The 17612-nt window shown below is 50.7% G+C and overlaps 1 protein-coding gene across 11 annotated transcripts in view; it reads left to right on the plus strand.

The window, feature by feature from the left end:
• CCDC13 (coiled-coil domain containing 13) overlaps nt 1-17612 on the plus strand; it is a 54411-nt gene that overhangs the window by 33013 nt on the left and 3786 nt on the right. For all 11 annotated transcript variants that reach the window (XR_006207181.1, XM_042955473.1, XM_042955467.1 and 8 more), the window contains 6 exons: nt 632-808; nt 2404-2610; nt 5022-5161; nt 5677-5760; nt 8019-8141; nt 17060-17214. Coding sequence is in view for 10 of the 11 variants with exons in the window: in XM_042955473.1 (XP_042811407.1) it covers nt 632-808; nt 2404-2610; nt 5022-5161; nt 5677-5760; nt 8019-8141; nt 17060-17214 (886 nt within the window). In the remaining variant the exon portion in view is untranslated. The remainder of the gene's footprint in view (nt 1-631; nt 809-2403; nt 2611-5021; nt 5162-5676; nt 5761-8018; nt 8142-17059; nt 17215-17612) is intronic.

Genomic DNA, 17612 nt, shown 5'->3' on the forward strand with positions numbered 1-17612 from the left:
CATAGTAGGCCCGCAGGGAATGTTTGAGAGGGGAAGGGAGGGGAGGGGAGGGGAGGGGGAGGAGGGGAGGGGAGGGGGGGAAACTCCAAAGGCGTGGGCAGCACTTGAGTTGTCACTTTGTAGCTCATGCTAGTGGGGCGCGGTCCGGGCTGACGGGCGGACGCACACAGACCAGTGGGGCAATGCAGTGGGGCGACACCTACTCATCCAGCTCTCGGTGGGGTGAAGCCACTTCAGTCTGAACCCTGGGCTTGGTGCTGTTCACTAAAGCATGGCTTTTCTCTTTCCTCAGCTCAAGCAGGGAGTGAGAGGCGGGGGCAGCCAGGCTCTCTGGAGGACACAGCCAGAGCTGGCGAGTGTTTCCTCTCCTGTCTGACCCAGGCAGAGCCAGGGCAGCTGCCGGGACACCTGTGTTCTCGGGCTGACGGAGGAGTGCCGTCACCCATTAGCGACATCTGTCACGCACCAGGGCGAGGGCAGGAGGCTCTGGGCCCACCTGACACCCCCGAGAGGCGAGGGCTGGGGGCCAGGGCACCGGCTCTGGGCCTCACCTGTGAGCGAGAGCCAGGGACCAGATGTGGCCGAGGTCCCATTCAGCCCCACTGCCCACGACTGTACTTCCTGATTACAGAAACTTGTGGGGGAGCGGGATGGCCTCCAGAGAGAGCTTGAAGAACTGAAAAAGAAGTTTGAGGGCATGAGGTCCCGGAACAAGGTGCTATCAAGCGAAGTGAAGACGCTGAGGAGTCAGATGGGGACCCTGGTGGAGAAGGGCAGGCATGACGATGAGCTCATCGACGCCCTCATGGTACGGCCCAGCCTCTCGGCCCCGGCGAGAGCCAGGCCAGGTCCCTCAAACACGGCCCCCACCCTGCCCAGAAACCCATGACCCAGCCGCAGCCAGAGTGAGCCCTCTCTTGCCCCAGAATGCCACCTGCGTAACCCGGAAGCCCATCGCCCCCACGTGGGTCCCAGCCCCAAAGCCACGCCCCGGGGACAGGAGCAGCAGAGGCTGCCCGAGCATGTGGACAGGTCGTTTTGCATGGTGCTGGTGCGGGCTGTGGTGTCTGAGCCGGCCCCAGCCGCTGGAGCTGTGGAGCCCAAAGAAGGAGACATGGACAGGGAGGAAGGAGATGGCATGTTACACCCTGGGTGGTTTTTTCAACGAGGAATGGGAGGGGCAACTGAGCGGGGGGGCCAAGAAACTCTTATCCATGTGGCAGCGTAGAGCCCCTCCCCTTCTGGGCACCCGGGGTGCACGTGATTCATAATGGTGGGCCGCCAAGTCAGCCCCTAGGGTCGTAGATTATAATCCCATTTCCCACACGGGGAAACTAAGATTCCAGTTAGCAAAGTCTTCCGGGACTATTCGCCTGAGTGCAAACCAGGTTGGTCTGACCATAAAGCCTTCCTTGATTAGCAAGGCCACACTGCTTTCCTGACTCTAGCCTGGTCTTTTCTCTCTGGGACAGAGGCACCCAGAGGTTTTGGTCTCTTGGCTCTCAAGTTGTGCCCCAGGCCCCTGAGGTGGTCATGCCTGGCTTGGCCGGGGTGCGTGGGGGCACAGGTGCTGCTTAGGCACCACCCTCGTCCATAATAACTTCACCAGGTGGGGTGGTAGGTGGAGCACAGAAGACCTGAGCTCTAGGCCCGCATCTATGGACACTTTGCTGTGTGACCCTGGGTCAGTTGCACCTCCTCTCTGAGCCTCAGCTCCCAGTTTTAAAATAAGGTGTAGAGCTGGATGTCCTCTGAGGTCCCTGTGTGCCACCATATGTTACTGCAGATGGCATGAGGAAAGCTGCAGACAAGCCCAGCCCTGCCGTTCAGAGCAGTGTGCCCTTGGGCTCTCTGGGCCTCGGTTTCCTCCACTCTGAGTTGAGGACAGCGGCCCTTTTCCCCATTCCCCATCACTGACCTGTCCTTTCTGATGGCCTTCGGGTGAAGCCCCCACCCTAGTAGTCTCCTGGGAGCCTCTGCAGGGGATGGGGCCTTGGTCAGGTGTTGAGGGATCCCTGGCGAGGGGTGCAGGTACCACCTTCAAGGTCATCTCCCAGCAGGGGGTAGGGTTTCTTTTTACCCAAGTATCTCCCACACTGGCTGAGGGGCCACCCTCCGAGCTGCTTTCTGTTGTCCTGAGAGCCCCTTGGATGTCCTTGGCCCAATCTCAGAGAAGGAAGTTGAGGACAGGAAAAGGCCATGGTTCCCACCTGCCTGGTTGAGCCCCGCTGAAGGCAGCCAAGGAAGGTGCCTTTCCTTCTTCTCAAAGGAACAGGGAGCATCCCACTATCAGGTTCCTGCAGGAGCAGGGAATGGGTGAGGGGGGCGGTCTTCCCTGCCCGCCTTGCCCAGGGGTCATGGCTAACCCCGTCTGTCATCTTCCCTCCTGCTTGGCCCCCCCAGGACCAGCTGAAGCAGCTGCAGGAGATCCTGGGCAGCCTGAGTCTACAGGAGGAAAAGACACGGGCATCCCAGCTCCGCCTGGACCAGCAGCTCAACAGTGAGGCTCAGCGGAGCAGCAGCCTCGTTGCCCAGCTGCGGGCCATGGTGGCCGAGAGGGAGGCCAAGGTGCAGCAGCTGGAGCTGGAGATTGGGCAACTGGGCGTGCAGGTGAGTAGGGCGCTGGCCTGCCTCGGCCCGCCATCCATTTCCAAGCCCTGGCAAGTCCATCCACCATCCAGAGAAAGCTCAGCAACTGCCACTTTCCACCTGCCTTTCCTCAGGCCTCGCCATGCCCTACCTGGCTCCACTTTGGCCCTCTGCTTCCCTCTGGCTTCCCACCCATTCTCACACACCTTTCCTCTCCTTCCTCTGATGGTCTCCCTTCTCTGCATAAAACCTGTCTGGGGCTCCGCGTCGCCCTTGGCCTCACTCGATCCTCCAAGGTCCAGGCTCCTGCCAGCTCTCCCTCCCCCTCCCCACCTGTGGCCTTCACCCTCATGATCCAGGATGGCAGCTACAGTGCCAGGCTTTACATTCCCATTCCAGGCAGCAGGATGGCAGAAAGGAAGCCACTCTCCATCCAACTTGCGAGGCCCCACGTGATAAGCTATTGCTGCTACCCCCCTCCTGCATCTTCTCTTTTTTAAAAAAATTTTTTTAATGTTTATTTATTTTTGAGAGAGAGAAAGAGAGACACAGAGGATGAGCAGGGGAGGGGCAGAGAGAGGGAGACACAGAATCCAAAGCACGTTCCAGACTCTGAGCTGTCAGCACAGAGCCTGACGTGGGGCTCGAACTCACGGGCCGTGAGATCATGACCTGAGCCGAAGTCTGATGCTTAACAGACTGAGCCACCCAGGCACCCCCTGAATCTTCTCTTCACCCTTCCCTTCCCCCACACTCTGGCCATGTGGCCACCGTTTAGCTCCTTACGTGGCCCTGCTTTGTCCCCATTCCAGGCTTGTGCACATGCCTGAAGCATATGCCTTCCCTTTCCTCCCCCACTACCACTGCCTGTTCAGTGGTCCCCGGCTTTTAGGCCCTACCCAGTCATGAGTTTCTCCAGGGAGCCCCAAGGCCCACATTCTGTGTTCCATGCCCTTCCTGGGCACTCTCCTAACTCCCCGGGCACCCCTAGGCCAAACCTTTATCACCCTGTGATCATCTTCCTGTTTCCCCCTTTAAACTCCTCCTGAGGGGGCACACACCATGGTACCTCCTTGCCTAGCACAAGACTGAGCCCCCAGTGTGCTTGCCTAATGAGGGGGTTCCTTAGAGTTGTACCTTGGTGGATGCCTTGCTGACACAGCCTGGGCTGCTAGGGGTCAGGCACCGTGGAACCGGGGACTGTCTGTGACTCCTTCCTGTGGTGGTGGTGCTCAGAGGAGAGGGGAATTGGTGGCCTCTGGGGAAAAGGATTCCATGACGGGCACACAAGTCTCCCCGTGGCAGAGAAGCCTCACAGCCAGGGTGACTGGGACAGCCAAAGGCATGTCACAGAGCAGCCCTGCCTTTCGTTCCCAGGGATCCAGGTCCAATCAAAAGTGTGGGAGCCCACGAGCCCCTCAGCCCCAGCCTCAGTGTGGTGTTGCCTGGGCTTGGTGGTTTGTCTCACAGCCGTCCATCCACAGAGGCCAGGGTGGCCTGGGACCTCAGAAGTGGCTGTGGTAGAAAATGTTGCAGCCCCTGAGGGTGAAGGCAGGGAGCCCAGGGTTGACCAAGGCCTAGGGACAGAGTATGTGTGGCCGTGAGTGGGGGCATTGCCTTTCAGTCCTCACCCCGCTTCCCAGTGGGAAGTGAAGTCTCAAGGAGCATGTGGGAACATTCCAGTATTTTCACTCCACCACTGTCCCGGCTCCAGGCACACAACAGAGAACCAATTCTTACCTCAGAGGTCATCGGCTAATTGGGGGCCACAAGAGAAGTTGGTGCACACATCTCAGGATGGGCAGGGCTGGGGGATGTGCCAGGTTGTCTGGGACTCACCCCAACTATCCACCCCTGATGGCCTGACCTCCTGCTGGGGGTCCTCCAGTGCTCCTTCTTCTGGCCTCACCAGCTATCCAGAAGCCCGAGGTGCCAGGGGGAAAGGGGGCCCGGGAAGCCCAGCCTCCCTCCAAGACTTCTGGCCCTTGCTATGGCCCTGCCACCCTCTATGGCTCCAGGTGTCTGGAAAGTCCAAGCGTCTCCAGCTGACAAAGGCAGCCAGCCTCAGGTCACACGTGGCATTCACCCTGTGTGGGTGGGGCTGCTCAGAGAGGTGGGCCCACTCAAAGACGTCAGCCTCTGATCTGGCCTGAATCAAAGGCCACGCACTTCCCTTTGGGACCTGAATGTAGAACAGCTTCCTGGCCCGGTCACCACCTCGCTCCATGTAGCTCCCTTTCTGAAGAGAGGCATTATTAGATGTCATTATCATGCAACGAGTGCCTTCGCCAAACAGCCTCCCTTTTCTCTCCTGAAAAGAAGCCTCTTTCATATCCCCTAAAAGCCCCGAACTCAAGCCAAGGCCCCCTCCTGCCTTCTCCAGGCTTCTGAGCCAAAGCGCTGATCGTCGAACCCATGTCTGTTCCTTGCAGTATCTTCGGAATAAAGGAGTGGGCGAGGGGTCCGGTGGGCCTGAGGTCAACCCTGCCTACACTAAGTTCCTGGAGGACCCGGGCCAGACCAAGTCCCCGGCCTCAGCAGGTGATCACGTTGGCAGGCTTGGATCTTCTCGGTAAGAAAAAAAGTGGGATAGAGGGGTTGGTAAGTGAATATTAATTATTCAGAAAAAAGGCTGCCTCTGCTGGGAAGCCACGGGTGCAGTTCTGAGATGACTGTGCCATCCGTTGTCCTTCCAATCTGTGGGCCTCTCCTATTCCATTAGCCCTGCGTCTGCAGGGAGGAGCCGGTTAGGCTCCAGGTATTATTCCTGCAAGAACATCTGGTTGCAGCTCCCTGTAATATCCTCTCTGAGCTGGCCTTGAAACGCACCTGCTTCTAGGATTCTCAAACAGACCTGTGTTGGATTGCTCAAGGCTATGATGTCTCCTGGTTCTGTCTCGTCTTGAGCAAGCAAGAGTTCTGGAAAGAAGGGCAGCAAATCCACAGGACTGCCCCGCCAGGCTTGCTGTGAGGACCAGCACCAGCCACCTCCTCGGGCTCCCCAGATCCCGGCCGGCCCCTGCTCTCCTCCCAGGTGGGGCCCAGCCGGCCTTCCCATGGTGACGAGCCCCTTTTGCCTTCACACAGCTCGGTGACCAGCCTGGGCCACACGCTGGTGGAATCTGCTCTCACGTGGCCTTCTCTGCCCAGTCCTCATGGGGCCTCAGCCAGGTATGAACTCAGGATCTCAGAGCCCTCACAGTCCTTCCCATCCTTGATTGGTCGGCCAGTTCTGCCATCCCATTATAAGGAGGGGAAACTGAGGCCATGCCAAGTCAAAGGACTCTTCCAAGTTTATATAAGGACATGGAGGGTCAGGGAGGCCCAGTGCCTTAACCAAAGTGGTAGAGCAGGTGGCTTCAGAACTTGAGTCTTGGCCTCTGGCTTGCAGTTCAGTGTCCCTTCTTGTTACCACAGAGTTAACACAAGGACTTCCAGGGCCTGGAGCCCAGCTCCTCTCCTTGTCTTCTCTTCCCCACTGAGACTCAGTCTCTAGGGCGAGAATTTCATGTCATACGGGTTACCACTTTAAGTCACTGATATCCCCTCAGCTCTCTGGCCCCTCTTTGTTGTTAGAATCAAGCCTTGTACTTAAATGGCTCCTTTGTTTTCCTGCCAGCTCACAGACAAATGGTAGCTTTGTCCTGCCTCTGAGCCCTGTCGTGAGCCCTGCCCACTGTCCACTGGAGCCATGCTCCTGGCGTCAGCCCCTGTCTCCGCCCCTTAAGCAGGTCAGCTCGGGTTCCGGGCCAGGCCTCTGAGTGGCCCTAGTCCACATTTGACTTGCTCTATGGCTCTGGGCTTTCCTCCTCTCTGAGATGCTATTTCCTAAGTAGAGCCTGAGACACTTCTAGCCTGACTTTTGGCAGTACAAGGGACCATGGGCCAAGGCCATCCCTGCAGCGGCCCCACCCATCAGCCTGGGGTCACAAGGGCACTTGGGGGAGAGTGGGCTACTCTGAGTGACAAGAGGACTACTTCCAAGTGTGGGAGGCCTCCTGGGGCCACAGGGAGAATGGACAGGCTCCGTCTCTCTGAGGTTTTAGTCACAGTAGTGGGAGTGGGAAGAGGGACAAGATGGCCCTCAAGATCCCTTCCAGGCCTGTGTGGCCATCACCTTTGCACTCCACAGGGAAGCAGGAGCAGATGTGCTCCTCAGCTGTCCAGACTGCTGACTCTCAAACTTATTTCTTGCACGTTACACAAATATTTACTGAACTCAGCCACGTGCAGGCCCTACCCTCATGGAGCACACAGACCTCTTCCTACAGTGACAGGACGAGGAACGTGTCTATCGGGGCTGGCGTGGTGACCGTGATGGGGTATCTGGGAGGAGGGCAGGGGGGACGGGTCAGGCCCCTTTCTCCTGCAGCTCCCTCCTACACACACCCCCTCACAAGAAAATCATGGAGGTGGCCGTGACCAGAGCTTTCTGGACTGCAGTGTGCACACAGATCAGCTGGGCATTTGCCAGGTTAGATGCAGGTTTTGACTTGGCAGGTCTGGATCCACAGGCACTGATTCAGCGACTATATAGTTTGAGCAGCAAAGCCTTAAAGTATAGTTAGGAGTCAGAACATGGAGGAGTCTGCAGTCCTCGGGGCCCATCTCATCCAAGCCCCTCAGCTTTCAGAGGGAGGACCCAGGCCCAGACAGGGTAAGAGACCTGCCCGAGATCACAGGACAAGTTAGCCCCTGGGCCCGCACCCCCCAGCCCAGCTCTCCATGTGTCCTGCGTTGCTAGAAAAGCAAACGGAGGATCACCAGGGCCTCGGGGGGAAAGATGAGGGCAAAGCAGAGAGCAGCTTGGGACTCACAAGTGGGCTCTGGGGGGTTCAGCTGCGGGCAGAGTTCACCTTCCATCTGGGCTCCAGACAGCAGGTGAGGGGCTAGTAGGCACGCCCAGTGGCCAGGAGGGGAGCAGTGACGGGCTAGATCAGCACTGAAGCAAACTGACCGAGTCACAAAGTGGGCTGGGCTTGAGGCCAAGCCAGGAGATGCAGGAGGGCCGGGACAGGCTGATAGGGAGACGGAGGCTGGGCATGGTGGCCAGACCACTGGCCACACAGGTGCCCAGGACACCCCAGGCCCTCAAGGGCCAAATTCCATAGCAGCCAGCCTAATTCCAGGCCCCTCCAGGGACTGGATAGACAGAGATACTGATGCAGCTCTAGCCTTAGTGAGATCTGGCTGTGCAGCCAGCTAAGTGAGGTCTAGAGACTTCAGCAGGTACAGGAATAGTGGGCTGAGAAGAAGCTGGAGGAGGAAGACCATCAGGGCCAGGATGGATGGGATTGGCTTCCTTCTCTGTGGCTATCTCTGAAGATCCCTGAATGTTCTTCCAGTCCCTCCTACCATCAGAGGTAAGTGTGTGTCTTCAGGTAGCCCCTCAAATGACTTCTGCCCTCTGTACCCACCCTGGTCCCCAGGTTCTCGGACTCCCCAGAACAAAAGGGCTGGCAGGCACAAGTGACAGAGTTCAAGGCCCTCTGGCAGGCTGCTGAGGTGGAGCGCGACCGGCTCACCGAGTTTGTCACTGTCCTACAGAAACGGTAACACATGGCACCCAAGGACATGCTGTCATGGGGCTATGTGGATGGGGGTGTGGACGGCCTGACACAAGGACATCTTTCTTGGACAGGGGCCAGACCTCATCTGTGACTGGGCCCACCTTTCTCGAGAGTTTGGCTCCCACAATGTTGGTCTAAGGCATTCCCAGTCATCACTTGTGTGCTCAACTAAGTGCTTCACAGCTTTGGGGCCCTATTGTCATTCTTGTAGTTTGTCCTGTCCTACATGTATCCAATGGGACTGCTATATGCATGTGGACATGTGGTGGGAGTCTCAGGGGAGAGGCTCTCTGGAGTAGGTAAATCAGTCAGATGAATCCACAAATAATTGAAGTCTCTGATGAACATGGCACCGTACTTGGCACCATTGGGGAATTTGGTGGCAAGACAGAGGCTAGACTGATGTCTGAATTATAGAGAGCAATAGGGCCGCTCATAGATGGGAGCTGAAACTTCTCTGGGGAGGAGGGAAGCATGTCACCCAAGGCAGTGGACCAGGAGGTATAGTTTTCTCCAAGGGGTTGTCGACAGACTTCCATTCAGATAAATCAGTGCTCCTTGCTCAAGTGACCCTTTTGGCAAGAATTGCAGGTACTCAGGCCAACACATGGCCCAACCATGTGACCTCCACAGTGGAAAATATAAAAGATAGCACTGACTTCTTACCCTAACAGGGCAGGCAGCCAGGGCTCTTTGGTGACAGACAGTAGAAACCACTTCTGGTAAGTTAAGGGAAAGGCAGATTTTTGGAAGGTGTGGGCAGATTTTAAGGGGACAGGGCAGGAGAGGAGCCCAAGGAGGGGCTTGGGAATCTTGGTTGGGGAATCTTGGTCGCAGGACCCCTTGGGTGGTATATCCTGGGGCACTGGAACAACACAGGCCCAGTGGCTTCTTATGCCAGCGGGTTGTGGGAGAGAAGGTCTAGATGACCTGGGTTGCTCTCATGTCCATCCCTAAACACAGGCCAGGCACCTTGCTAGAAGGACCTCCAGGTACTCACAGAATGGAGGAGGGGCAGTTTGCCACAGGGAAAAATCGAGTACCATACCAAAGAAGGAGTGAGCGGTGCTGGGAAGTGGTCGATGAATGGCCATTCCCGAAGTAGTGAGAAGTGACTAGCTATAATTGTTTTCTTTTCATGTAGTACATAGAGAAGGTACGAATTTCAGATATACTCAGGGATAAGAGAAAAGTCACATTAATTTCTCTTCTGTAATTGAAATATAATGGATAGCACAAGTCTCTAGTCTATCAAATGGAAGAAACATACTCAATTTAGGATTTCTCTCCCATTTCTCTTGAGCTTCACCTGACTTTGGGGGATTTTGTGAACAAAAGTGACTTAGTTATGTATTGCTGTGTAACAAACCATTCCAAAGTTTGTGGCTTCACACACAATGGTTTATTCTTTCTCGTGGCTCTGTGGGTTACCTAGGTAATTCTGTTCCACATAATGCCAGCCAGGATCACTCATATGACCTTGTTCAGCTGGAAGGTAGACAGAGGTGCCTCAGTTCCCTTTACTGTCCTCTCTTTCCGTGTGGTATTTCATCTGTCAGGGCCTCTCTCCATGCAGAGCAGGGATTAGGGATTAGGAAGTGAGCAAGGTACCCAGAGCACAAAATTTAAGGAGGCACTCACTCTCAGAGTCATGCACATGTATTTTTCTCTCAGCTGATACCCCTGACCTTTTTGGGTTCAATCTGCGGCTTTATGTCATTTTAGGGTGTGAGGGAGCTCTCTGTGGCTCTCTCAGGCCTGTTAGCCAAGACACGTGGCCATTTCTACTCTCGGGCATTGCTGTCTCCCTGGGCTGTAACTAGGAAACAGGGCCCAAGCTCCCCCTGCATTCGTATCCCCCCCAAACTTATTTGGATTTCTCACCCCAAAGTACAGGACCTGCCTTTCTCTGAGATCCCCAGTTCTATTCCTTTCTTTATCTGGAGAGTCTGTTCTGGTCTTGCGGGGGGCGTGCGGGGAGGCAGAGTTTCCCCCTCTCATACACGCCCTATCACCTCTGGCTGCCTCAGGCCCCCTGCAATTCCCCAGTCTTGTGTCCGCATCCTGGAGAAACCACTGTGCTCTGCTTGGGATCCCCTCACCCCCTCACCTGGTGCAGGTAGACTGAAGATAAAAATAGAGCTGGTCATCTGTTTCCCTTCTCTCAAATCCTGTGTCCAGTGTTCTGTGTCTCTTGACCTGCTGTCCAGTGTCTGAAAACAGTATGTTTCATACGTTTTAGCCATTTTTCTAGCTGTTTACACAATAGGAGGGGCTAGTCGGCTTAGTCTGCCATGACAGAAGTCACTAAATTTGTCTCCTTTTGAAAAGCATATAGTTGGCTTTGTTTTTAAATTCAATCTGTGAATTTGTGTTTGAGGATGTGATTTTAACCCATTTTTACAATATTTGGAAATATTTTGATCAGCTAAATTAATAGTTTCTATTTGCCATGATTTTTCTTTGCTCCTTTTTCTCCATTCTCCTCCTTTATATTGGCTGGGTCGGGTTTTATTTCCCTCTCTTCTATACAAGTTTGGAAGTTATATATTCTATCTTCTATTTTAGTGGTTACCTGTACTCTTTTAACATAGAGTTTCAGCAAGTCTAAAGTCAGTAGAGGGGCGCCTGGGTGGCTCAGTCAGTTAAGTGGCCGACTTCGGCTCAGGTCATGATCTTTCAGTCCGTGGGTTCGAGCCCCATGTCGGGCTCTGTGCTGACAGCTCAGAGCCTGGAGCCTGTTTCAGATTCTGTGTCTCCCTCTCTCTGACCCTCCCCTGTTCATGCTCTGTCTCTCCCTGTCTCAAAAATAAAACGTTAAAAAAATTAAAAAAAAAAATAAAGTCAGTAGAATTCTTTATTATCCCTTTGAGCAATAGGATACATTTAAAGTTTTGCTTTGTTTTGTTTTAGTAATCTCTACCCCCAACGCAGAGCAAATCTCTGCTCAAATTCACAATCCTGAAATCAAGAGTCGCTTGCTCTCCCGACTGAGACAGCCAGGCACCTCGAATAGTTGAGAATGTTCCCCTTTTTGTGTCTTCCATGTTACTGGACTCTAATATTTGTCTATTACTGCACATTCTTTTTACAAAATCCTCCAAAATTAACCCTCCAAATTCACCTTTTAAAAAATTAGTCAGTATCCCTTTACTTCGGCCAAAGTATTTAAAAATGTCTTCCTTCACTGTTCCTTCTCGCATCTCAATCTCCCCTCTGGGCTCAATTTCCTTCTTACCAAAGTGCGTCCTTTAGTTCAATAAGACTACGTGGATGGTAAACTCCCTGTGTCTTTATTTACTTTGGAATCTTTATTCTGCCTTTCTCTTGAAGGACAATTTCGCTAGGCATAGAATTCTTGGTAGCTGGAGGCCATGAAAGCCCATTGTCATTGAGCATCCATTGTTGCCAAAAAGAAATCTGCTATCAGTTTGATTGTGGTTCCTTCCTAGTTATGTCCTTTCTCTCTAGAAGTCTTTTCAGATATTCTCTTTGTCTTTGGTATTTTGAAGTTTCCCTGTGATGTGTCTAGGTATTGTATTTTGCTTTATTTTTCCTACTTAGGAACTGGTATGCCTTTTCTTTCTGAGGACTTCAGTCTATACATTGCCAAGGACTCACTCCACGTGTTGCCTCTCCCCATTGTTTCTGTTCCTTTCATCTAAAATGCCTCATCGGGAAGCCTGGGTGGCTCAGTGGGTTGAGCAACTGACTCTTGATTTCAGCTCAGGTCTGATCTCAGGGTTCGGTGAGATCGAGCCCCTGGTCAGGCTCCCTGCTGAGCACAGACCCTGCTTGGGATTCAGGATTCTCTTTCTCCCTCTCTCTCGGCCCCTCCCCTGCTTGCATATGCTCACTTGCTCTCTCCCTCAAAATAAATAAACTTTAAAAGTAAAATAAAATAAAATGTCTAGTCAGCCTATGTTAGACCTTCTTTCCTCTGCAACTCTTAAAGTTTCTCAATATTTTGGGCTGATAACTGCACAGTTTCTTCAAATCTGCATTCCAGCTCATTAAACCTCTTCAGCTACACTTCATTTGCCATGAAACCTATTTTAATAATTGTAATTTTCATTTCTAGCAGCTCTTTTTTGTGTAAAACCCCCTGTTCTCTTTCTTTTTTTAAAATGTTTATTTATTTATTTTGAGAGAGAGTGAACAGGGAGAGGGGGAGAGAGAGAGAGAGAGAGAGAGAGAGACAGAAAGAGGGAGAGAGAGAATCCCAAGCAGACTCCGCACTGTCAGCTCAAAGCCTGGCGTGGGGCTCAAACTCATGAACCACAAGATCATGACCCAAGCTGAAATCAGGAGTTGGATGCTCAACCCACTGACCCAGCCATGCACCCCTCCTGTTCTCTTTCTTATATTATTTGTTCTTTCATTAAGATTTCTTGCTTTTCTCCTTATAATAATATGAAACCTACTTGATCCCTTGAAAGTTACTCTATCATCTTCATTACTTCTTGGGACCCTAAGTAACGTCTGTTACCTCCCCCTCACAGTGAATTATTTCTCTATGTGTTTTGTATTTTTGTGTTGTTTCTGTAAGCTTTTCTTCAATGCTATTGTTTTTTCCTTCTTGTGGGAGTTCTTGGGTTATGAAAGTGCTCCTACAGAATGGTTCTGCTTTTGTTTCTGTGGAGCTTTGGGGGTGTCAGTGGTCTCTGAGTGGTACTTTATTGGTTTAGGATTTCCTGAGCACCTGAAGTGCTGGCCTTGTGTTTCAATTTTCTCATGATCGGTGCTTCCCCACCAACACATTTAAGGCCCAGTAGATTGCAAGCTTCCTTACCACTTCCCCAGCTTATAGATGGATTTTGTCTAAGTCTCTTATTGCAAACAAGGCATTCTTTTGAGGCTTCCAGAATTATACAGGGAGCTTCCTTGCAGCTTGCTGCCTTATAGGAGCCCACGTTTACAGCTTCTACACTCAACATTGGCCTCAAAATACCCTGCTTTATGCAGTCCCTGGGTAGCTCAGTCGGTTAAGCATCGGACTCAATCTTGGCTCAGGTCATGATCCCGTCCCGAGTCAGGCTCCACACCGAGTGCAGAGCATGCTTGGGATTCTCTCTCTCCTTCTCTTTCTCTGCTCTTCCCCTGCTCATGCTGTCTCTCTCTCAAAATAAATAAATATTTTTTTAAATCCTTGCTTTATGTGATTGGAAGTTTTGTTAGTTTTTCTATTACAAACATATACTTACTTATTGTAAAAAGCCTCCTTTTCCAACCTGCCACTCCCCATTTCTCATAGAAAAGAACTGTCAGAACTTCTAAAATGTTTTCTTTGCACATCCAACAATGTATATGCAAATATATGTGTATACATATGTGCACATATATGCACATACATTTTTATTAAAAGATGGACTCACACTAAACACATCTTTACATTTTTGTTAAGAGTATACCACTGTTAGGTTTCTAAATGTGGAATCATTGGGTCATAGAATGTGTACCTTTAGATGTTTACAAATAATGGCAGATTACCATTTTAAAATGAATTCATTTACATTCCCACCAATGATGTGAACTATCCACCATTTCCCCATAGCGTCACATCTACAAAGTTTTATCAGTGCATAATGTTTTTGCCAAGCTAATTAAGGAACACTATTATCTCATGGTTGTTTTTATCTACTTTGCTCTAACTAAAAGTGGGGATGAGCATATTTTTCACGTTTCCAGCCTTTCACATGTTCTTTTCTGTTAAATACTATTGCACATTTTTAAAAAGTTATGTTTTTTCTTTACATCTGTAAAGAGCTTTTTATGAATTATGTATATAGTATTATGTATGTAATATGTAATATTACATACATTTGTCTCCATAAAGGTCTTGTATCATTTATATTAAATTAGTTCCTGGGCATGGGGACCTCCTCATCTGAGAATCCCCACATTTAAAGTCCTCACGAAAGCAAAATTTTTAACATGAAAACATTCACTAATGACTCGCCTTACTTAACATTGTTCACTTACGCTGCCATTGGGTCACTTTGGTCAGACTCTTGAAATATAATGAAAATCAATTACAAAGTAAAAAGGCAAATTAACAAAAAATCTGGCATGTCATGAGGTTGATGCCCACGATGTTAGGGAGCTGTTAGAAAGCCATGGCAAACAAGAATCTAGCTGAATTAGCCCAGTAAATGATTAAAGAAGAACAAATTGGTGAGAATGCAGACTGGTCAAAAGAGAATACTCAGAATACCAGTGAGAAGTGTCGAGTAGAAAGTGAAATCTGCAGAGGCCGGAGAAGGAGCAGCCCCAGACCAGACCACAGGTGGAGGAATGAGAAGGATCTGAGCTTTTGTGTGTGTTTAGAAGAAAAGCTGTGGAGCCTGCTGATAAATTGGAAGCTGAGAGCAGTGAGGAAGAGAGAGAAGGCAAGAATGACGCTCAGGTATTTAGGCCAAGCACCTCTATGGGCGGTGGTGACATTTATCAAGATTCCTCGAGGATGGCACATTTTGGGAGGAGAAACCAAAAGTTCTATCATTCCTAAACGTTGTCAGATTTCATAAAGTGCTTTACCATTTATATGGTGTTTGCTGTTAGTTTCTTACTTCCCCTATCACGAACCTAAACAAAATGCAGACGTTACTGAAATACACGGCAGGAAAATGAAAGCCCCTCACCCATGGACGACAGTCAGTGACTGCTGCAGACCCCTGCTTTCAGCTCACTGGCTGAATTTTGTTAGCACTAGTATCTATTTGGTTTTAAATTTTTAATCTGTTATAAATTTTTTAATTAGGTCATATATTATGCATAATCTTCTGCTACTTATTTCACTCAGTAATAAATCTCAGACATCCTCTTCATATCAGCACACATCCTTTTTATGGTTAAGGAGTTTTTTTACTGCGCGAATCCACTATGATTTATCCTTTATTTACATAAATGGCATTATATTGTATATATTCTTGTGGCACTTGTTTTTTTCTTCACCAGTCCTACAGTCTGGAGATCCGTGTTTATACACGTAGCTCTGCCTCCTTCTTTCTTGTTGCCGGAGGAGTGCTGTCCGTTAGAACTTTCTCTGATGCCGGAGGTGTTCTGCAGCTCGGCTGTCCAATGCAGCGGCCGTTAGCCGCATGTGGCTCTGATCACTTGAAATGTGGCTAGTGTGACTGAAGAACTGAATTTTTTGTTTCATCTTCACTAATTTCAACTTAAACAGCTACATGTGGACATGAGGCTGCACTGTGTTGAACAGAACAATCTGTCATATTCCGTCACATTCCGTGGCATGAATATTTGCCACTTGTTCTGTATTCCCCCTGTTGGTGGGCCTATAGGTTATTTTTTTTTAAATTTTTTTGCTCTTGCAAATTAAGTCTCAAGGAACATGCTTGAACAAGTCATGTTAGTAGCTGTATAACTGTGTTATTGTACAGTTTTGTGTTAGTAGTTGTATACTGTTCATAACTGTCACCATTCTGCTCCTTCTTGACTCTTACCACTTCCCCCAACACTGTAAATTTCCAGGCCTCCACTCCGATTTGGATATGTGTATACAACCCTTTGCTTCGGCTAAATTTCAGGAGTGCTGGCCTTCTAGCTGAACCTTCCATATCACAAAAGTCTGGAATGCCATACCTAGACTCAGGAAAGACCTTAGGCCCAGCCCCAGCGGATTAAACAAATCCTTCAGGTGCAATGGCTGAAGAGCAATATCTTCAAGTCCCAAGAACTCAGGATAGACATACAGAACATAATAATGAGTAATAATAAATAATAATAAACAGAAAGCAATCACTAACCCCAAGGAAAGCAAAAAGTTAAATAAGAAAACGTGATCATTATCGTGCCACATGTCTAAATAATCGCCCTAATGTAACCTGTGGTAGACAGGATTTTGTCCCCGATGCCCTTCGCTTGCTGCTGTTGTGCCTGTGACTACTTTATGATATGTGCAAAAGGGACTTTGCAGATGCAATTACAGTTATGGGCCCTAAAATAGGAAGATTATCCTGGATTACCAGGTGGGCCCAATCTAATCACTTGAGCCCTTAAAAGCAGAGAAATTTCTCCAGCTGGGGTCAGTGAGACAGATGCCGTGGAAGAAGTCAGAGAGAATCAAAGCATGCTAAGGGGTGTCTGGTTGGCTTTGAAGATGGAGAGGGCCAAGTGGCCTCTGAAACATGAAAATCACCCATCCAACAGCCAATGGGAAACAGGGACCTCAGTCCTTCCGTTGGAACTGAATCCCTTCAATAACTGAATGAGCCTGGAAGTGGATTTTCCCCCCAGAACCTCCAGGTAAGAACCCAGGTCAGGCAACACCAGAACCTGGAGCAGAGAAACCAACAGAGCCCGCCGGACCTCTGGCTCACAGAACTGTGAGGTGATAAGTGTGTGTTGCTTTAAGCTGCTAAGTTTGTGGTAATTTGTTACAGCAGCAATGGAAAACTAATACACCACCTACTATTAATTCAGCTGGGAAATGGTAATGTAACTACACTGGGAAGCGGAGGGGTAATTCTGTTTGGTAAGGGGAGAAGGCCAAAATAAAACTAAATTCTCATGTTGCACGACAGGAAATTCAAAGATTATATGGAAACCTTAAAAATAGCAGCGTGGGCATCTGTAGAAATATGGCAGTAAATATTCAGAGAAACAGCTAAAAGTGTTCTAAGTGATTGCTTCTGGAGAGCCGGAAACGGGAGTGGGCAGGAGTGCGAGAGGCTGGCGAGCTTTTCATTTTGAGCCTTGGAGAGAACTATATGGTTTTCAAACACACGTCCCTCGGTTCCTGCGGTAAAAATAAAGAACCGGTCACGGCACCGCCAGGGCATGATGTGCCTGCCTCTGTGAGGGCCAGTGCAGGTGGGGCGGGGCTGCCCCTGCCTGCCCCCGGGGATGGACGGCAGCCCCTCCTGTCTCATCACCAGGGTGGAGGAGAGCAACAGCAAGCTTCTGGAATCAGAGAAGAAGCTGCAGGAAGAACGGCAACGCACCGTGGTGCTGGAGCAACACCTGGAGAAGATGCGCCTGGAGCCTGGGAGGACGTCAGTCTGTCAGAGAGCAGCCCCCAGGAGCAAAGCAGGTAGGGGTTGGCCCAGGGCCCCCAGCCCGCAGGGGGTGGCCTTGCCGTTAACGGGAGAGCCCGCCAGCGGCAACCACTTCAGCCCCGTCCAGAAGCATGGGGGCGCGGAGGCCTCCATCGGGGCGGAGCTCGGCCTGCCCCTGCTGCTGGGCGTCTTCTTCCCCAGGCCTCCTCTTCAGAGCCAGGAGCCCCAGAAGGCCATCGGCCCACGTGGCTCTGACCCAGCCCACCTGTGAGCCCTCATAAAAGTGGCAGTGCCTCTGCTAAATGCTCTCAGCTGCCACCACCGCTGCCTGTCACCCCCACCCCAGCCCTTAACCCTCTGTCCCCAGCTGACTTTGTTTAGAGTTGGTCATGAGGCAAAGTTGGCCTGCTGAGGAGGCCAGAACAGCAGCAGT

The sequence above is a fragment of the Panthera leo genome, chromosome C2 (genome assembly GCF_018350215.1).
Source record: "Panthera leo isolate Ple1 chromosome C2, P.leo_Ple1_pat1.1, whole genome shotgun sequence".
NCBI classification, from domain to species: domain Eukaryota; kingdom Metazoa; phylum Chordata; class Mammalia; order Carnivora; family Felidae; genus Panthera; species Panthera leo.